Raw genomic sequence first — 22543 nt, forward strand, 5'->3', positions numbered from 1 at the left:
AAGTTTTGTAACTGAAACAAAGACAAAACAAACATTTTTTTTCAAAATTTTCAGACTTTTTTTTTATTTGTTTAGCAGAAAATCCCAGAGGCGATAAAATACCACCAAAAGAAAGCGCTATTTGTGGGAACAAAATGATAAAAATGTAGTTTGGGTACAGTGTAGTATGACCGCGCAGTTGTCATTCAAAGTGCAACAGCGCTAAAAGCTGAAGATTGGTCTGGGCAGGAAGGTGTATAATGCCTTGTACTAAAGTGGTTAAAGTAATACACCTTCCATGAGCGCTGAGGGAGAGATACCAACTGACCGTTGAATTATTTCAACATTTTCTGCCATTGTCTTCTTACTGCCTAGGGTTTTTTCCCTTATTTTGCCTACTTTTCCATTCTATCACTAAAGCCCCTTTCACACTGGGGTGTTTTTCAGGTTCTACAGCGCTAAAAATAGCGCCTGTATAGTGCCTGAAAAAGTCTGGCCCCTTTCACTCCAGTGTGAAAGCCGGAGGGCTTTCACACTGGAGCAGTGCACTAGCAGGACGGTGAAAAAAGTCCTGCTAGCCGCTCTTTTGGACCGGTGAAGGAGCGGTTTATTCACCGCTCCTACCCATTGAAATCAATGGGGTAGCGCGGCTATACCACCGGCAAAGCACCGCTTTGCCAGCGGTTTTAACCCTTTTTTGGCCGCTAGCGGGGCGGTTTTAACCCCCGCTAAAAATGACGGTAAAGCAGAGCTAAAAATAGCACTGCTTTACCGCCGATGTCGCTCCCACCCCAGTGTGAAAGGGGCCTAAGGGGATCCCATCTCTAAGCTTTGCCCCTCTTTTTGAGGAACTACTGCTTTCTTTCCTTGTGCAGGGTGACTGGTCTTTTATGTACCCCCTCCTGCAGTCTTTTGCAGGCAGTAGTGGGTAGGACCTCCTGTTCTCTGCAGCACAGCGATGGTATCGCTGATATCGAATAATTTATTGGTAATAACTGAGTTTACAAAGGCATTGGGTGCACACAAAATTGATTTATATCTTTTGTGGCTATAGAGTAGAGCTGCATGATTCTGGCTAAAATGAGAATCACAATTTTTTTGCTTAGAGCAAAGATCATGATTCACGCACGATTCTAACGGCGTACCATCATCAAAAAAATTTGGGCTAATTTTACTGCTTAGTCTTTTAAATTAATTGAAGTGTATTTTTTCCCAAAAAATTGCGTTTTAAAGAATGTTTGGGGGTTCCAAGTAATTTTCTAGCAAAAAAAATACTGATTTTAACTTTGTAAGAAACAAGTGTCAGAAAAAGGTTTAGTCTTTAGGTGGTTAAAGAGGAAGTAAACCCTCCTGAAAAAAAAACACACCCTGCAAGATAAAGGCATAATGAGCTAGTATGCATAGCATACTAGCTCATTATGAATTACTTACCCGAAAACGAATCCCCTGCAGCCATCCTCGTCTCCCCCTCAGGCCGATCAACATGTCGCCCGGGGCTTGCTTCCGGGTATCACAGCACTGCCGCTGTGATTGGCCAGAGCTGCGATGACATCACTCCCACTCATGCACTGCCGCGAACGGCACAGTACAACTGAAGCAACGACACATACTGCCATTGCTTCAGTTGGCTTAAGTGTGCATGTGCCGCATGACGTTGGCACATGCAAATACAGCGATATCTCCTAAACCGTGCATGTTTAGGTGATATCCAGTGCAGCTACAGGCAAGCCTAATTATAGGCTTGCCTGTAGTTTAAAGTGGTTGTAAAGGGTTTACAACTACTTTAAACTTCCCTCATTTACAGACCGAATTTCATTCCTTTGATCTAAGAAGAAAAAGTTACAATGTTTATAGTTATCTACCAGCTTGGACAATGTTGCGAAAAACTTGCCAGGCTGCCGGGTTTGTTTCTGATCAGAGAACTCTCTACACTCGTTACATGAATGAATCTGGAAATTCTGCACAGAGATTTTGAGTGGGATTGAATCGAGATCATGACTTTAACGATTAATCATGCAGTTTTATTATAGAGGAATATATTATAGTGCAATCTTGTGCCTAGAGTTCAGCTTTAATGAATGTTCATTTGAAATATGTTTCTTGCTAATTCTTTTTGCAGACAATTAATTGGGATGATTTGGCAGCAAAGAAAGTCCCCGCGCCATTTAAACCTGTCATCAAGGATGAGCTTGATGTAGGGAATTTTGCTGAGGAATTTACAGGGATGGATCCCACGTACTCTCCTGCTGCTCTACCCATGAACGCTGACCGAATATTTCAGGTAAATGGTGGAACTTCACATACAGTGAGTTGTACCAGAGTACAGATGAGTGTTTGTATGTAAAGATATCCAATCTTCTTCTGCCTGCAAAACATCTCTGCGGGGGCTCGAGAATTTTTGAATCACCCAGCTGAGTTCTCGTCTAAATAGATCCTGTGTCCAGAAATATCCAAGACTGCATTTATTTTGGATACTGAATTTGTGATGGTGGCAAATATCCTCAACACTCTTTAACCCCTTCGCGCCTAAGGGTAAAACAGATCCCAAAGTGTTTGTAACCCTTAAAACAAAAAGAGCTCCTGTTCCCTTATAACAGGTTAGATAGTACAGTGCTTGTGCTGTCTAACCTGCCCCTCTGTCTAAACTGTAAATTACCTGTCTGGTCCTGCCTGTTTCTGCCCTCCCTCCTGTAAAACTGACCATAGTTTATCATGGCTGCTGAGCCCCGGCATCGTGGTCAGTTTATGTACCCCTCTCCTTTATCCAGCAATAACCCAGTGTAAGGGTTTATTGAAAATTGTTGTCGCTAAATACCTTTTTTTTTTTTTAAATATATTTTCAGGTCGGTTACGTGACGCCCGGCCGCTCTGCTACTCCGATCCAGGGCTACAGCGGGATGGGCTGAGATCTCCCTCTGACGTCAGCCAGAAGGTCACGGTACCTTCGAGCTGGCTGCTCAGCCCTTCCCACTGTATCAGAGGCAGCATCTCAAGCTCTAGCCGGCTTTCAGATAATCATCGATCCAATTTTGGTTGTCTCAGACAACCACGTTAGGATCTTTTCTCAATAGCATTCATCAGCAGCCCTGAGGAAGGGGTTTGTTCCTTTTGTCCCCCAAACTGCATTGGCTTTATTCTATCATCTGTACTATCAAATAGGATTTTTTTGTACTCACAGTAAAATCCCTTTCTCTGTAGTTCACCGACTGACACAGCACCCTCTCCTCCTATGTTTGTCTACGTTATACTGCTTGTTGACGTACTGAAGCTGCAGTAGCAGGCTGTGGGGTTGTTGCCTAAGGGGCCGCCCCTTGGATGGAACTAGAAAGTTCTAGTTTTATTATCACATGCTAACATGTTATGCCTAGTCCTCTCCTGAAGGTGGCGTAACAACCCAATGGTCTAAGAAAGGAGCTGTGTCAGTCGGTGAACTACAGAGAAAAGGATTTTACGGTGAGTACAAAAAATCTTATTTTTTGCTAAATAAATAATAAACATTGTATACTAGTTTATGAATTGTATTAGTAATAATGATAGGATCAATAACTAAAAAAGATTTTTTTTTCGCCGAAACTCCACTTTAAAGTGAAGGGCCACCCAAAAAAATAAAATAAAAAAAAACTACATTAACATTCACAGAAAAAAAAAAAAAAAAAAAAAAAATATATATATATATATATATATATATATATATATATATATATGTGGGAAGGCTGGCCGTAGGCCAGCCTGTATTTGTGGGAGGAGTCGGAGACTATATAACCCTCCTCCTCTGTCAGGGCCAGGGTTGGGGTTTTCTAGGTGGAGGCAGCTCATGGGGGAAGGGCTGTCCAGCTATCCCCCACCGCTCACTTCTCTACAGTCATGCTGGTGGAGAGGGGGGTGCGTTCCCCTGTCCTCTTCCAGTGTGGGGAGAGGGGGGGTGAGCTTGTCTTTGCAGAGCGGCGGTCGGCCGCCTCTCTCCCTCGTCCCTGGGTCCACTGGCTTGTGGTGGCCGCCCTGCCGTCGCCCCCCCCCCCCCCTTTTTGGTTCGGCCGTGTTCCAGCAGGGAGGGGGGTTGCTTCTCCCAGCATTCGGGTACGGGGGAGGACGGGACGGTTCATCCATCCGTCTGTCCTACTTCCTCCCTTTGCCACCCACAGCTCTGGCTGACGTGCCGCCCGCCTCCTTCTCCTGGTGCTCATGCCGGGGGGAGAGGGGCGTCCTTCTGTTATGTTCCGCCTCTCGTTGGGAGGATGTTCACCTGCTCCACGAGGGAGCCACCCGCCAGCTCCGCTCTCCAGGCATCTTTTCACGGGGGAGCCGCACGCCTGGTAAGGGGAGGTGGAGAGAGTCGGCCTCCCCCTCTCCCCTCGCGGGTACGGAGCACCCGCCGTTTCTCCTCGTGGGGGGGGGGGAAGATGGTCGACCGCGCCGCCTCCCCCTCCCTCACATATGCTCTGTTCCGATGATTCTCCTGGCGGGGGGAGGTGGTCGGCCCCCCCCCCCCATACACTCATATGCTGTACACCCGCCGATTCGGCCGTCCTTCACTCTCCCCTCCCTCAGCTCTCCGGCAGGCAGTCGGCTCGGTGTTCCTGCGGGGGGGGGGAGGTGATCAGCTGTCCTTCGCCCACATTCTCCCCTCCCTCAGCTCTCCTGCGTGCAGTCCGCCCTTCCCACCGGTTTTCCCCGTGGGGGGGAGGGGGAGGTAAGCGACCGCTCCCCTTCCCCCCTCACATATGCAGGGTACCCGCCGGTGCTCCTGGGGGGGGGGAGGGGGAGGTATTCGGCTGCGCTGGCTCTCCCCCCCCCCCCCCCCTCACATAGGCGTTTTTCCTGTAGTAAGTTTTAGCACTGTGTGCAGGCTCTGACTGAAGTGATTTTAAATCTTCAATTATTTTTATCAACAAGCGTGTGGTAAATACCAGTAGCTGCATTATGTTTTAATTGACGCTGCTTTAGTTATTGCTTTCTGTCATAGCGTTCTGCCAGCGGTTTCTTTCATTGCGTTCTGCCAGCGTTTTCTGTCATAGCGTTCTGCCAGCGTTTTCTGTCATAGCGCTCTGCCAGCGTTTTCCGTCATAGCGTTCTGCCAGCGTTTTCCGTCATGGCGTTCTGCCAGCGTTTTCCATCATGGCATTCTGCCAGCGTATTTCTGTCATGGCGTTCTGCCAGCGTATTTCTGTCATGGCGTTCTGCCAGCGTATTTCTGTCATGGCGTTCTGCCAGCGTATTTCTGTCACAGCGTTCGGCCAGCGTATTTCTGTCACAGCGTTCGGCCAGCGTATTTCTGTCACAGCGTTCTGCCTGCGATTTTCTGTCACAGCGTTCTGCCTGCGATTTTCTGTCACAGCGTTCTGCCTGCAATTTTCTGTCACAGCGTTCGGCCCAGCATTTCTGTCACAACGTTCTATCCAGCATTTCTGTCACAGCGTTCTGCCCTGCATTTTCTGCCCAGCATTTTCTGTCACAGCGTTCTGCCCAGCATTTTCTGTCACAGCGTTCTGCCCAGCATTTTCTGTCACAGCGTTCTGCCCAGCATTTTCTGTCACAGCGTTCTGCCCAGCATTTTCTGTCACAGCGTTCTGCCCAGCATTTTCTGTCACAGCGTTCTGCCCAGCATTTTCTGTCACAGCGTTCTGCCCAGCATTTTCTGTCACAGCGTTCTGCCCAGCATTTTCTGTCACAGCGTTCTGCCCAGCATTTTTCTGTCACAGCGTTCTGCCCAGCATTTTTCTGTCACAACATTCGGCCCAGCATTTTCTGTCACAACGTTCGGCCCAGCATTTCTGTCATAGCGTTCTATCTAGCTTTCCTGTCATAGCGTTCTGTCCAGCATTTCTGTCACAGCGTTCTGTCCAGGTTTCGGTCATAGCATTCAGTCCAGTTTTTTGTCACAGTGTTCTGTTCAGCATTTTCTGTCATAGCGTTCCATCTAGCTTTCCTGTCATAGCGTTCTGTCCAGCATTTCTGTCACAGCGTTCTGTCCAGGTTTCGGTCAGCATTCAGTCCAGTTTTCTGTCACAGCGTTCTGTTCAGCATTTTCTGTCATAGCGTTCTGTCCAGCATTTCTGTCACAGCGTTCGGGCCAGCATTTCTGTCACAGCGTACAGTCCAGCATTTCTGTCACAGCGTGCAGTCCAGCATTTCTGTCACAGCGTTCGGTCCGGCATTTCTGTCACAGCGTTCGGTCCAGCATTTCTGTCATAGCATTCGATCTAGCTTTCCTGTCATAGCGTTCTGTCCAGGTTTTGGTTATAGCATTAGTCCAGTTTTTCTGTCACAGCGTTCTGTTCAGCATTATCTGTCAACGTTCGGCCCAGCATTTTCTGTCATTACGTTCGGTCCAGCATTTTCTGTCATTACGTTCGGTCCAGCATTTTCTGTCATTACGTTCGGTCCAGCATTTTCTGTCATTACGTTCGGCCCAGCATTTTCTGTCATTACGTTCGGCCCAGCATTTTCTGTCATTACGTTCGGCCCAGCATTTTCTGTCATTACGTTCGGCCCAGCATTTTCTGTCATTACGTTCGGCCCAGCATTTTCTGTCATTACGTTCGGCCCAGCATTTTCTGTCATTACGTTCGGCCCAGCATTTTCTGTCATAACGTTCGGCCCAGCAATGCTGTCATAGCGATTGGTCCAGCATTCTCGGTCATAGCATTCTTTCTAGCTTTCCTGTCATAGCGTTCTGTCCAGGTTTCGGTCACAGCATTTAGTCCAGCTTTTCCGTCATAGCGTTCGGTCCAGTATTTCCGTCATAGCGTTCGGTCCAGTATTTCCGTCATAGCGCTCTGTCCAGCATGGCGGTCATAGTGGTTTGCCCCTGGGTTCCTGTCATAGCATTCTGCCCGGCATGTCTGTCATAGCGTTCCGCCCCAGGTTATCTGTCAGTGTTCTGCCCCTGGAGTTCTGTCGTAGCGTTCTGCCAGCATGTCTGTCATAGCGTTCTGCCCCGGGATTTCAGTCATCGTTCTACCCAGGTTAACTTTTAGCATTTCTGTCATGGCATTGTCGTGACATTTTTCTGGCAGTATTTCTGTCATAGCGTTTCTGTCATGGTGTTTCAACCTCTGTTTGGCTTCAGAGTTCTCAGAAGGGCGTTGTTCACTTATGACATATTCTGGTTAGGTTTGTCTGCATTGATTGTCATGTCTCATCGTATCTGTGTTCATGTTTGTACCGGGGTCAGTTAGCTAGGGCTCGCACATCGGGATCTGTCACGTCTACAGATCCATACGGGCTGAGGTTTCGTTATTAATGATTGTTGACCACAATCTTCTCGCCTGTATACCATACGTCATACGATGCATGTTCATTCACCACACCTGTACGTCTACCCACCACGGTCTGTGGGTACTCTAGGCCTGAGTTTCTGTTAATTACCTGTCTCTGCGCTGCAGGTTACTCGGGTTAACTCACTATTCACAACTCACACACGGGGGGGGGGGGGGGGGGCTCATCATCAGGTTCATTCATGCACCGTAGTCTTGACTTTTCTGCCATGTTCTCATTCTTAGGTAGGCAGAGGGGCGTTGTTGTTCTCATGTCTGGTTGTCTGTCTTTCCTTCTAGTTGCGTTTTCAGGTTGGGTCGTCTTGGCATCCATACCAATATCAACCATGCCTGCACTCACTTACAGATGTCATTTCGCCACTGGGCGCACCCTCGGGTTGGAAGCAGACGTCAATTTTCTTAGTTGACATCCTGTTGCATAGAGGCCCTTGTTACCGCCTTGGGATTCATACTCTCAGGGTGTGTCCAAGCCATGGTCCTTAGGTGGTAGGTTGGGCGACATCATCACCAATCTGGATTCCACTCTCAGCTCTGATCTCTTGTCTAGGAGGTTGCCTGGAGTACTGCTCAGAGACGTCGGTCCAGTCATCTTTGCTCCTCCCCGGTTTGTTCCAGGTGGGGAGGGGGGTGCTTTAGTCACTTCGGGCATGGCTGGATCATGCTATGGGACTTATTCCCCTGGGTTCTCCTTCTTCGGTTCAGGATTCGGTCTCGGTTGGGAGGTCTCGGTCAGTAGCATGACCTGCTCGCATCCGGTGGGACCAGTTTGTCTTGGTGTCGCCATGTTGATGATGCTCATTGCCATGGCACCTACTCCATCACATCCATCGGGCAGCCAGGTTTCCTCTCCTATCACTGGTATTTTTGCCACTCACCCTCTCACTTCCTCTTACCAGTTATGGGAAGGGGTGTTTTCACGGTGCTTCTTCTGGTGTCTGTTGTAGGGGTTCTTCGGGTCAGCCCTTGCTCTCTTTTTCCCCACGTATCCTCTCATTCATAGCAGTTCATTCTCATGTCCGGGTCACCTTGGGCATCAGGCTCATCCTATCCTTCACGGGACATTCAATTGGGTTTGCGTAGCTTGCAGGCTCTAAGGAGGTTCCTTCTCATCTCCAGGTCTGGAGTCGGTGGGTTCTACTCTCACAGCGGATACTTACCGGTTACTTACGGTTGGCATTTGGGCATACGTCATTTTATGGATGGGATCTCTACCTTCCCTCTCCCACCTAAACTTGTGTCTTTTTGCCCTCTTTTCAGGCATACTGACCATCCAGGCCATGGCACACCTCAGGCCTTGTTTCTTAAGTAATATTGCATTTCCCACTTGAAGACTCCGATTACAAGTGGGAAGGCTGGCCGTAGGCCAGCCTGTATTTGTGGGAGGAGTCGGAGACTATATAACCCTCCTCCTCTGTCAGGGCCAGGGTTGGGGTTTTCTAGGTGCCCACCCACCCGTTTCCCCCAGGTTATTCACTCATACTCATACTCATAGTGTTTTTCTTATTCTTACATTCAGGGTATGCCCTCTTTTCAGGCATACTGACCATCCAGGCCATGGCACACCTCAGGCCTTGTTTCTTAAGTAATATTGCATTTCCCACTTGAAGACTCCGATTACAAATATATATATATATATATATATATATATATATATATATATATATATATATATATATATATATATATATATATATAAAAACCCTGTGGCTAGGCAGTCTTCCTATTCCGCAGTGCTTCCTCCTCTTCGGCTAGCAGTACCGTTGTCTTCTGGGACGTGTGTGTCTCAGAAAACGGGGCTAGTCACAAAGCGCCGCGCCTCTCGCACATGCTCGGTAGGAAACGGGCAGTGAAGCCGCAAGGCTCCACTGCCTGTTTCCCTTCGTTAAGATGGCAGCGCCGGCACCCGATCCGATGGATGGATCGGTCTTGGGCGGCCATCATCGCGGGCTTGCTGGACAGGAAAGTGTCCTTATTAAAAGTCAGCAGCTACAGTGTTTGCAGCTGTTGACTTAAAAAAAAAAAAAAAAATTGTGGCTGGAACACCACTTTAAGCAAAGCGACATATTTTTTTATCTCCTTCATTTGTACCATCCATGCCACATTTACACATGTAACAACTGCACAGTTTGCTGCTCACCAACATTGACCCTCAAGCTGTATAGTACAACTGTTCCATGTTTACAATCCAGGCTTCTATTGGTTTAATAATAAAGAAGCAGCCATGGTTTTATGGGGCTAATCCTTTCTGCTTGCAGATTACCGTATTTGTATATAGACTGTTGCAAGGTTTGCTAAAATATTTACTTCCACCGTAAATAAGCAGCTCTGCTTGGGTCTGCTTTACAAGCCTTCTATAGTTCCTCTATTTTATTTTTTGGAATATTTGTACACTGATGGCATAATCCTATAACTATATATTCTGGCCGAGACCTTAGGGAAGAATCCATAGTGGTGCCTCACATCACATTCAATGCATTTACTGGTGTAAAATAGAAGGGACAATTCTCATAAATCATTGGAAACGGGTAGTGGCATTGTCATTGTATATGGGGGATGTGCCCGGAGAGTTCGCTGCTTCTTTGTAAAAACACAGTTGCCCATCAATAATACATATCCGAAAAAAAGTTCAGTTAAGGCCGATATGTATTCTTCTACATGATTTTGGTTAAAAAAAATTGCAATTGGCGTATATTGATTAGTTTGCACAAAAGTTGTTGCGTCTACAAACTATGGGATAGATTTAGGGACTTTTATTTTTACTTATTATTTTTACTGGTAATGGTGGTGATCTGTGACTTTTTAGCAGGACTGTGACATTGCGTCGGACAAATCTGACCCCTAATGACACTTTTTGAGGACCACTGACATTATTACAATGATCAGTGCTATAGAAATGCAGCGATCAATGTAAAAATGATACTGGCATGGAAGGGGGTTAACACTAGGGGGCGATCAAGAGGTTAAATGTGTTCCCTGGGTGTGTTCTAACTGTAGGGGGAATGGGACTTCCAGGGACATGACAGAGATCACTGTTCCCAATCGCTGGGAACAGAAAATCTCTGACATGTCATCTGGCAGAACGGGGAAACGTCTTGTTTACATAGGTAGTTCCCCTTTTACCTCTGAACTCCATGGTCGTGGGTCGCCGCGGACATAGTCTGCTGGACCCGTGGGCACGCTTGCGCACAGCGGGCCTACGCGCCTGCTATCTCCTATGCAAAGACCGACGCACACCTACGGCAATTTGCGCAGCAGAGACAACCTGCTGCAGTATAATGACGACGGCTGGTCGGCAAGCGGTTAAAGAACATTTCCATGCAAGAAGTAAAAGAATTCAATTAGTTATGTTCAGTACACCTAGCAGCTTTGCTAAAGTCGGAAACTTCACTTTTTCTTCTTAAGGCCCTGCAGAGTAAGTACACATCTCTTTAAAAAATCTGTAAGAGGGCAGAATTGTTAAGTGCATAGGTAAGTTGCTTAGCGTTTTATCCGTGTCCTGTGCATGAAAACATTACACATTTACTTTCCATTTTTTTAATTAATAAGAATAAACTATTAACACTTCTATTTCTGAAAGCATTCTTCATTTGCAGAATTATTTTTTCCACACCTGCCTAAAACTTTTGCACAGTAGTGTGTATGTGTATGTGTGTGTGTGTATATATATAAAATAATATAAACCATGTGGCCGTAGGGGGGGCAAGTGTTTTTTTTTTTTTTTTTTTTTTTTGTTAAACTAGACTTCTGCTTTAATGGTATGATAAAAGGATGAGAACGCCACAGGTTTGCACCAGGTCCAGTTTTGTTTGTTTTGACAATAGGTCACAGATTATCACAAACTTGTTTCGGGGACCCACAGCTCCCCTCTCATCAGAGATTAAGCGTTGGTAATTATGAGGTATACTGGACAACAATTGTATAAAACAAGGATTTAAATGATTCTAAAATTCCAGTTTGACAGAAGGCGAAGGTAGAAAAATAATATATAATAATATAATATATCAAAATAATAATAATATAGTTATATTGACCAAAAATGTGTTGTATTTATAGTGCCTTTTTATCCTTCTATAAAGAATAACAATAATAGGTTTTATTTTTCAGGGATACTCTTTTGTTGCTCCATCAATCTTGTTCAAGCCCAACGCTGCCATCACAGATCCTATCCAGTTTCACCTGGGAACAGAGCGTCCTGGCGTCACAAACATAGCGAGAAGTGCCATGATGAAGGTACTCTTTTTATCAACTATATGGTCCCCAGCATTTCGTTTGCGGATAATGTTATGATGAGTAATTAGCACAAAGAGCAGCATTGTGCAGTATCAGGCATTGCCATGCTACCCTTTGTCACTCTGAACACCTGAGAGGCATTGGGCAGTGATTGTAAAGTCTTGTTTTTTTTTTTTAGTTTCTATAAATAAATCAAACATGTTAAACTTACCTGCCCTGTGCAGCGGTTTTGCACAAGGCAGCCCTGATCCTCCTCTTCTCGGGTCCCTCTTTGGCTCTCCTGACCCCTCCCTCCTGGTCAGTGCCCCCCCCCCCCCCTCCACAGAAAGCAGCTTGCTATGGGCGCACCAGAGCTGAGTCACAGCTCTCTGTGTCCATTTAGACACTGAGCCCCGGTTCGGGCCCCCTCTCTCTCCTGATGGGCTAACCGATTTTGTTTTACAGCAGCGGGAGCCAATGGCGCCGCTGCTGTGTCTCAGCCATTTAGGAGGAGGGTCCCGGACAGCCGAGGCACTTGTGGACATCGCTGGATAGAGATGGGCTCAGGTAAGTATTAGGGGGGCTGCTGTACACAGAAGGTTTTTTTCTTTATCTGAATGCACAGAATGTATTCAGATAAAAAACCTTCTGACCTTACAACCCCTAAGGGTTGTAAGGTCAGTAATAAATACTGAGAGTTGTAAAGATTGGTCTGGCCAACTCCGGTTGAGTCTCTTGGCCAGGCCACAAGTGTGCCCTTATTCATACACCAGAACTTTTTTTTACAGTGTTCACTTTTGGGTTCATTTCAGTCTCCTGCACTAGGTGCTTGCTAGGGATAAAATATAGGGCTCTCTGGTCAGTAATTGCATAAGGGGAAGACACTTGTTGGGAATCAGCAGCAAGGATGGCCAAATCTGTGTAGCTACACTAGGAAAGTGAGGCTATAAATCTATTATATAAGTGAATATATTAAAGTTGTTGTAATGTCTGCTTGGTCATTTTTACCTACAGGTAAGCCTATAATAAGGCTTACCTGTAGGTAAAATTAATATCTCCTAAACCTGTACGGTTTAAGAGATATTCACCTTGCATGCAGCCACTGACTTCAGCGGCGTATGCACAGTGAAGGTCTGGTGCACCGCTGGAGCCGCGAACCTGGAAGAAACTAAGGGAACATGTCGGCTCCCTCAGCAGTGACTGGGCGGCCCTGTGGGAGCTTGGTTTTATTGTTTTAAGGTAAGTATTTCATGATAAGCTGGTATGCGTTGCATACTAGCTCATTATGCCTTTGCCTTACGGGGTTTTTTTTGGGGGGGGGGGGGAGCGCATACACCAGCTTTAATATTAAAACAAACAACATCAAAACACCAGCAAACATAAAGATATAAGTGAACCAAAACCCAGAGACAAAGTACCTAATTTAATGACTTAACAGAAGAACAGAAATCCTAACTATGGAACTAACTACTGTATATACAATAAGAGAAATACTAAATTCTCAAAAAAACGTCCCAGTATCGATTATAGAAAGACCCTAGAAAGGGACAACAGTACCCCCCAGTACATTGGGACTTTAGAGGCAAACAGACAAAACCTATGTCATAAAAATATTATTTATTTAGAAAAAGTGCTTAAAAAAGCATGTATAAAAACATAATGATAATCTATACAAAACATCTTGTGCAAAACACATAATGCATTCTTTACAAATTAACATAGGAATATATTTTCCTCCATTAGCCTGACATGTTTCAGGAAAACTTCCTTTCTTCAGAGGCGTATTTTAGGAGAGAATGTATAGATATATTCAATGTTGATTTATGTAGAGAAATGTGTATAAATGTATACAATAACAATTTTCTTAAAAGTTTAGATAAACTTTGCCGCTGTTTATCCACCAAAAGGTGATGGGCCCCGCCCAAGCACAGAACAGCCCTCACAAAAGTCTCCCAGGAGACGACCACCACACCACAGCTATGGGTAGACCTTTAATAAAGATATAGGTAGCAATCTGTTACAGGCATTTGGTGTTTCAGATGCCTCTGAACATCCAAAAAATGCTTCTAAACTCAACTGCCTGGAAACGACTATAAACGACTATGTGTACATGTGCTGGTAAGATAACATAAAGGAGCGTTCAGGGGCAGCTAAAAAAAAACAAAAAACACCCAACTGCTCCTAAACGTCTGTTTACCAGCAGCATTGTACATAAAGCCTTATACCGCCTACACACGATCAGATTCTCCAACAACAATTGTTGGATGTGAGCTTGTTGGCGGAAAGTCCAACCGTGTATATGCGCCCTCGAACATTTGTTGGCGGACTTTCCGCCAACAAATGTTGGCTAGCAGGTTCTCAAATTTTCTGCCAACAAATTTTTTTGTTGTCGGAATTTCCAATCGCATGTACACAAGTCCGTCACACAAAAGTCCACGCATGCTCGGAATCAAGCACGAGCCGGAAGCCCGCGGTCTTGTAACACTAGCATTTGTAATGGAGATATCACATGACTATTGAACTTCCTTTTTATCGGCTCGCTGTAAGTCTATTACGTCGCTGCGTTCGTAATTGTAGGCCAACGTTTGTGTGACTGTGTGTATGCAAGACAAGTTGGAGCCAACAACCTTCAAACAAAATTCCATGGTTTTATTGTCGGTCCGGTCGGTTTTATTGTAAGTCCAATCGTGTGTACGGGGCATTAGAAGACTCTGTGTATCATAAAAAAAAATTTTTTTTAAATATTACTGTTTCATCACTTTTTTATTTTTGTGACTCAGTGTTGCTGTCAGGGCTGTCTTTAATATTGATTGGACCCTGAGCAAAACTTTTCTTGGGCCCGCCCCCCCGCCATGCAGTTTTGCTCTGAGACATACAATAAATAGCAACTAAATCAGTTTACTGAATCAGATCAGGCAGCTATTGCGATTGGTTACCAGAGGTTACAGTGTATCATTACCACTCACTGACTGGTTGCTAGAGGTTACGGAATACATTACAGATCACTGGTTAGTTGCTAGAGGTTACAGCACATGATTTCTGCTTGTTGATTGGTTGCTAGAGATTACTGTGGATATGACCTCAGAGGGACATGATATACATATCAATGCCTCCAGCCGCCACCATTTACATATGAATGCTGCTACTATTTACATATGAATGCCAGTAATTTACATGTAAACACAGGGTCTGCAGGTGAGTCACCTGTACACAACAATAGGGCAGAGCTGGGCAGCATTAGTATCAGCATTTCACAATGAGATATTGGGACACAGCACAGGACTAAAACCTCAAGGGGCGAGGGAATTTAAACAAGGATAGTTGGCAAGTATGAGGCAGCTGCTTTGAGCCCCACAACAATGACAGGGCCCAGGGCAGCAGCCCCTTTTGCCCTGCCTTAAAAACGGCCCTGGTTGCTGTTCAACAACCTCTTTCAGCCACTTTCTGTCCACTTCCTCTTGCTCTGGACTGGCTTCCTGATGGTGACAATAGTGGACCAAGCTTGTACAAATTGTGTTGGCACAGCCGATTGCAGTTTCCATCAGGGACACGTGTGTCAGGGTGACAACACAGGAGCGCCATTGGGGGATAACTGTTACCCCATGATAAGAAGTGCCTGAACAGGGACTGTCATGGCATGATCACCTGGGATTCTTATAAAAGCTGTAGATTTAAATAGATTGAAAGCAACTTTTTGAAGTTTTATTATTGTGTTAAAGTTTACATGAGGTTTTGGTAATTTGATTCAGATTTGCTTTAGGATTATGAATAACACACATTTAAAGAGGTATGCCTGCATTTTTTTAAATACCCATGCAGAGAGACCCCCTTGCACTGCAAGTGTTAGAAGTTTGTTAAAGGATAAGTTCACCTTTGGAACATGTTACATGTTCCACCCGTTTTGGGGTTGGAAAGGTGAGTAGAAAGGAGCACCTGGTGTCCAGTGACATACAATTTGGAAGGGGAGTTAGAAGGCATTTATTGAAAATAGCAACAAGTCCATCGAGCCAACGCGTTTCGGGGGAACCGCCCTGAAGAAGGGGGAGTCCCTGTTGGCTCTGCTATTTTCAATAAATGCCTTCTAACTCGCCTTCCAAATTTTATTTTATTGGACACCCGGTGCTCCCAAGTCTACACACGGAACGATCCTAAGGCCTTACCCAAAGGAAGCAGCCCCAGCCCTAAGAGGACTCACTACCTCCATCCTTAAATTGGGCACAAACCACTGGAAGGGGTTTCTTCCTACTCGCCCATGTGTTAATGGCCACTCACGACCAGCAACTGATCAAGTCAGTTCAACCCCAACAAGTTACCCGTTTTAGGGTGGACCATGTTCCAGCATGTGCAACCTCTCCGCCCAGCCCCCAACCCCCCTCCCCTCGCGACAGCAGGCAAGGGATCCTTGGCTCGCATCACCCCCCCCCCCCCCCCCCCCATCACAATTTGAAAACAGTGTGACCGTGACCGGGCTCCACTCACACAGCCAGTATCAGCCAATATCCTGTGAATGAATGCCTACAAGTACCATCAGCCATTGCGATGGCTTATTATTATTATTTATTATTATTCAGGTTTTATATAGCGCCAACAGTTTGCACAGTGCTTTACAACATGAGGGCAGACATTACAGCTACATTACAATTTGGTACAAGAGGAATCAGAGGGCCCTGCTCGTTAGAGCTTACAATCTAAAAATGGATCTTAATGAGATGTGAGGGCTCTGTTGGGAACTCACGTAGTCCATTGATCTTTCTGCTGTCAGGTAACTGCCTGCCTGTACTCGGTACAAGCAGACAGCTATGCTGAGAGTCTGCAGGAGCCTGAGATTGAACCCGCAATCTGCTGATCATGGGTGCAATGCTTTGCAGGCTCATTTTACCTGCATTTACTTTTTTTTTTTTTTTTTTTTTTTTTTTTTTAAGTTTAACTTATCCTTTAAGTCCAAGGTTAGAAGAATAAGTTTTTTTTACCTTTTTCCTCACAATTTTCCTGTCTTTTTACAACACTGTGGTCATGTATTTCTTTTCCTTCGTGGACAAGGTTAATAAACTTGTCTCGGCTAAAAATTTTGAAGTAAACATTTCAGCATTTTGTACTTGTAAAGTGCTTACTTTTCATTTGCGTGCCATTCGTTTTTTTGGCAGGATTCCCCGTTCTATCAGCACTACGAACTTGATCTGAAGGAGAAGGCGCTGGGGGAGGGCAGTTTCTCCATCTGTCGAAAATGCCTGCACAAAAAATCCAATCAGGAGTACGCTGTGAAAATCATCAGCAGACGGTAGGTGGCTGGGCCGAAGGAGCGTTCCTAGTTCCAAGGGCTTTGGGTGATCGTAAGGCCTAACTGGGGAATGCACTGCTGCACGTTGTGCCAGTCAAACTGGGCTTCTCTCAGCAAGTTCATGGAACTGACACTTTTTTTTTTTTTTTTTAAAGGATTGTAAAAAAACAGGAAATTGTTAGCTGTAATACTACTTTGCTGGCAATTTTCTGGTGTTTAGTATATGCTGGGTAGGTTTTTCTTTTTTTTGTTTTATTTATATAGTGAGGACCAAGTTAGTTTTACAGAGTTATACTTTTCACAATGGCCTCTGCGCTACGGGCACTGATATTCTAATGTCCCCATCACAGTCACACTAAGGGGTTTTATTTACTAAAGGCAGATACACTGCAAGTGCAGTTGCTCCAGAGCTTACTAAATGATGTAAAGCTTCACTTTGCAAAAAAAAATTAAAAATCACATGCAAGGAAAATAAAAAAAAAATGCATTTTTGCTTGCACATGATTGAATGATAAAAAAAAACAGCAGAGCTTTCCCTCTAGAGCAGTGATGGCAAACCTTGGCACCCCAGATGTTTTGGAACTACATTTCCCATGATGCTCAACTACACTGCAGAGTACATGAGAATCATGGGAAATGTAGTTCCAAAACATCTGGGGTGCCAAGGTTTGCCATCACTTCTCTAGAGGGAAAGCTCTGCTGAAAGCTCTAGAGCAAATGCACTTGAAGTGCATAATATATTTCCCTTTAGTTAATCAACCTCTAAAGCCCCGTACACACGAGAGGACTTATGTCCGACAGACTTCCGAAGGAGTTCCGTCGGAGTTCTGCTGGAATTCCGACAGAGTTCTGACAGACTTTTCGGCTGAGCGGACTTGGCCACACACGATCACACTAAACTCCGACGGATTCGAACGTGATGACGTACGACTGGATTCGAATAAGGAAGTTCATAGCCATTAGCCAATAGCTGCCCTAGCGTCGGTTTTAGTCCGTCGGAGTAGCATACACACGAGCGAATTTTTCGAAGGGACCGGGTCCGGCGGAGTTCCTTCGGAAAAATTTGAAGCATGTTCCATATTCTAAAGTCCTTCGGACTTTGGCGAGTCAAAAGTCCGTTGCAGCCCACACACGATCGAATAGTCTGACGGACTCAGTCCGTCGGACTTTGGATGTTGAAAAGTCCGCTCGTGTGTACGCGGCATAAGTGTTATTTTTTTATATAGTTTTTCTACATTTTGCAGCACTCTATGGAGAGCACTGAAATATTTCTGTCAGCTTCTTCCCCCATAGGATAACAATACACACAATACTCTGTTCATATGGCATTCCATCTTAGAATATTTGAAAGCTTTAAATATCATAAAGCTGCTGTACACCTTCCTATAATCCCAATAGGTAAAATAGTGCAAATATGTATTTCCTGAATAAACAAGAAGTGGCGCCAAACAATCACAAGTGTAGTAAGTATTGAGTAGAGCTGCCCCTTTCACAAGTGAATAAATCACCTAACAATCAATTTGAAAATCTATAAAAGGCCGGCACTAACTCAGATATACATTTAAACCTTAATACATATAGTGCAAAGTGGATAACAACACAGGAAAAAAAACATATAATGAGGAAATATAAAAGGCAGAGGGTGCAATCAACGCAAAAAAAAAAATATATATATATATATATATATATATAGGAAATAATATAAATACGGTTTTCTGGGACCTGTTGTCCATCAACTTTCTGCGCTTAATCTCATTACTGCACTGAAAATTAATTCTGTGATTTGCTGTTTTATTAACATTCTGCACTGTTTTTTTTTGTTTGCACTGCACTTATACCCTGATGTAACATATAATGAGGAAAAACAAACTCAAAGAAAAAACTGTGTAGTGACAGGTACTCTTGAATTGTCCGTGCTCCACCTTCACTCATGTGTGAGAAATACAGACTCACCAGATGATTAAATAGTGGGAGACTTCATAAACTCAAGTCCCTTTTGAAAGATATATCCTTGTATTCATAAAACGATATGACTCGATAGAAGCGCAATATGCTTGACTGTAAAACAGGTGCCAGTAGATAATAAAGTGCTCACGTACATTGTAAGGTGTTCATGTGCTAGCTCCAGCATGTACAGCGATCTTACAGGTACAGAGACACAGTCAGCTTGGAAATGCATGAAAGAGCGCGCAGCCTCAAATAGATTTTTTTCCCCCTTCAAAATAGTGCAAATACTAAATAATAAATTGGTGTAGGGCTACAATAAATGAAGTCAAACTAAATATTGTTAAAAGACTCGCTCGTTACATGTGACTATTGCATTCCACGTTAATATGAAGTGCTATTTTGGCTTTAATAAGAGTGCAAATGTATTCAATTTACATTCATACATGTATTCAATTCACACAATTTCTGTGTCTTTGATGACATTACCCAGAAAGCATTGCTCCTCCCATGCTGCATTGCAGTTACCACATGCCTCACACTGTTTGGCAGTCATGGTGGACCAATTTGTTGTCACAAGGTTATAGACTTCTTCCCATAGTTGCTGTGTTGCTACTCTTTTTCACTGTGATCCCGGCATGTTGAGTCCCACAAGCCTGGCCCTTCATGCACCAGGTTTATTAGGTGCTCCTGGGTGACATCTCTGGCTATGTTTCTCCTTGGGGATGTACTTTCTTTAACAAAGGTGGGGGATGTACTTTCTTTAACCACTTCCCGACCAGCACACGACGATGTACGTCGACAGAATGGCACGGGCAGGCATATTGGCGTACAGGTACGTCCAATATTCCATGCCGCCCTGCCATCGGGAGTCCGGTCGCGGGACCCGCGGACTCGATCGCCGCGGGCATCCCCGCGATCGTCTCACGGGACGGCTGAATGGAGGAAATGCAGAGTAAACAGCATTTCTCCATTCTGCCTAGCAACTAGTGACGCTGATCTCTGCTCCATGTGATTGGAGCAGAGATCAGTGTTCACTAAATGAAAGCCCAACCCCCCCCACAGTTAGTAACACACCCCTAGGAACACTTAACCCCTACACGGCCACCCACTGGTTAACCCCTTCACTGCCAGTGTCATTTACACAGGAATCACTGCATTTATATAGCAGTGATTACTGTATAAATGACAATGGTCCCAAAAATGTGTCAAAAATGTCCGATGGGTCCCCCACAATGTCGCAGTTACAATAAAAATCGCTGATCGCCGCCATTACTAGTAAAAAAAAAAATAATAAAAAATTATTAATAAAAATGCTATAAAACTATCCCTATTTTGTAAACGCTATAACTTTTGCGCAAACCAATCAATAATCGCTTATTGCGATTTTTTTTTACCAAAAATATGTAGAAGAATACGTATCGGCCTAAACTGAGGGAAAAAAATGTTTTTTTATATATTTTTGGGGGATATTTATTATAGCAAAAAGTAAAAAATAATGCGTTTTTTTCAAAATTGTCGCTCTATTTTTGTTTATAGCACAAAAAATAAAAACCGCAGGGGTGATCAAATACCACCAAAAGAAAGCTCTATTTGTGGGAAAAAAAGGACGTCAATTTTGTTTGGGAGCCACGTCGCACGACCCCGCAATTGTCAGTTAAAGCGACGCAGTGCCGAATCGCAAAAAGTGGTCTGGTCTTTGACCAGCAAATTGGTCCGGTCTGAAAGTGGTTAACAAAGTTTTTTTTTTTTTTTTTTCTTTAACAAAGGTGGGGGATGTACTTTCTATTGTTAAACTACTACCTGGGTCATAGGTTGAGTTCACACATAAACCAAAAAAAAAAAGAATGTATTTAATCCAAACGAATCTTAACTGATCGGACGTTGACGAACGTGGTCCGTTACCAACAGTTAATATCCATTTTCATGGATCTCGACGTATCCTTTGTCCGTTTTTAGAACGGACAAGATCGGAAGCGGAGGTGAACGGATGGTCACCTGTTTGCCCATAGGAATGCATTGTCGTCTGTTGACAGATGGATGAGAAACGGATAGACCGTCCGATCGCGTGGAATTGGCCAAAGACTCATAAACCATGAACTACTTCAACAGCATAGGTTTGAAGTTCTGGCCTTTCTGTACCCCCTCTAATGCCTCCCACTTCCTCTGCTGAAGCACCCAAGGCAGTCAGCTCTTCTGCCTACTGCTAGGCTCGGCCTGCCTAACTTATGCAGAGCTATGGTTCATGGTTACAGTCAGATTGTCCTCAATACCTGCAAGTATTTATTATGCCGCGTACACACAAGCGGACTGTATGGCGTACTTAGTCCGTCGAAACACATTTCAGCGGACAATCCGCTCGTGTGTGGGCTTCAGCGGACTTTTTCAGCGTGCAGTCCGGCGTACTAAGAATTTCGGTTTTTTCTAAATTCTGTCCGTCGTACTTTGGTTTCAGCGGACAGTACGGTCGTCAGTATGCTAGTTCGACGGACTAAGAATGGCGCATGCTCAGAAAGGATTTACACGGCGGAAGGTTGCTTTGCTGTGTCTTGGACTTCCTATTTCTAGTCCCGTCGTACGTGCTGTACACGGCATCGCGCAAGCTTTCGACGGACTGTTTGTGTATCCGTGTGTGGTCAAGTCCGTTCAGTGGAAAGTACGACGGACTGTCCGTCGGATTGTATGACGAACTAAGTACGCCATACAGTCCGCCCGTGTGTACGCGGCATTAGCTGGTGGCAGCTAAATGGATTGGCTGAGGCATAAATGAAGGGACAGTATGTGCTGATGGGGTGTGGGTGTGGGGCGTTAAAGGAAACCTGTTGCTGTGCCCTACATGGCCAAAGTACACGTTTGTTTTTGAAAGGAACTAGTCATAACTGGGCTCGTGCAAGGATCTGGATAATCTGTTTTTATCGGTGCAGACTTGCTTGTGAAAGATCATATAGTGAGGAGTCGTCTGGCTCTTATCAACTTCCTGACCGCAAGCAGTGAGTGAATATTCTCATTTTGCATAAGCGCAGCCAAGACTTTAGTTTTAAAGTGTAAATCCGGGCAAAATAGTAAAAGCCTAAACAGTACACTTACCCCAATTGTATAAATTAACACATGGGTTATTGCCGCTTTTTAACAGATTTCTCTTTTTTTTTTTTTTTTATGTCCACCTAACCAGTCCAGTGAAAGGAGTTCACCTAATAGTAGCCAATGTAAGAGTATATGACCAACACCTGTACAAACATAGCTAAAATGAGTTAACAGCAAGCTATGTCCAGCCTCCTCTCTATTAATTGACAGTTACTGTGTGTCCCAAGGGGCATAATATGTACTTTTATTGGGATATAAAAGTCCTTTTAAAGTTGGCCTAGACTCAGAAAACCTCATCTAATAAACCGTGCAAGACAAGTTGACTGTCGCTGACAGTGGGGATGCTTTAGCTGCTCTTTTATCCACTCAATAGTTCTGTGTGATTGCAAGGTAGTCACCATATTAGGTACAAGATATTATCTGGCAGCACTTCCTGTTCTTAGGACCAAGCCCTGATGATATCATTAGCATAATCCAGTAATTGGAATTAGTAGTGGGCTAGGTATGTCTCTAATGATGTAAAACATCCGAGTCTCCAGTGAGTGGTGAAATAAAGGATGGTGCCAAGGAATTGTCACGGGCGCAGAAGTCCTCTGTCACCTTTGATTGGGAATTATATTCAAAGGGACTTTTATTTCACTGATTGTGTTACCACCTTTTTTTTCAGCAATTAAATCTAATTTTATTTAAAGAGATTTTTTTTTATATATTTTAACATCATTAAGACAGACCGCCACACAGGACACATAATACATAATATTTTATTCAGAGT

The 22543-nt window shown here is 44.4% G+C and overlaps 1 protein-coding gene across 1 annotated transcript in view; it reads left to right on the forward strand.

The window, feature by feature from the left end:
* RPS6KA5 (ribosomal protein S6 kinase A5) overlaps positions 1-22543 on the forward strand; it is a 202885-nt gene that overhangs the window by 155106 nt on the left and 25236 nt on the right. Inside the window, exons 9-11 of the mRNA XM_077466763.1 lie at positions 2099-2260; positions 11361-11486; positions 16610-16743. Of these exons, the coding sequence (XP_077322889.1) occupies positions 2099-2260; positions 11361-11486; positions 16610-16743 (422 nt within the window). The remainder of the gene's footprint in view (positions 1-2098; positions 2261-11360; positions 11487-16609; positions 16744-22543) is intronic.

Source organism: Lithobates pipiens, unplaced genomic scaffold, assembly GCF_037356315.1.
Source record: "Lithobates pipiens isolate NorthernLeopardFrog02 unplaced genomic scaffold, aLitPip1_a1.2 Scaffold_37, whole genome shotgun sequence".
Classification (NCBI taxonomy): Eukaryota; Metazoa; Chordata; class Amphibia; order Anura; family Ranidae; genus Lithobates; species Lithobates pipiens.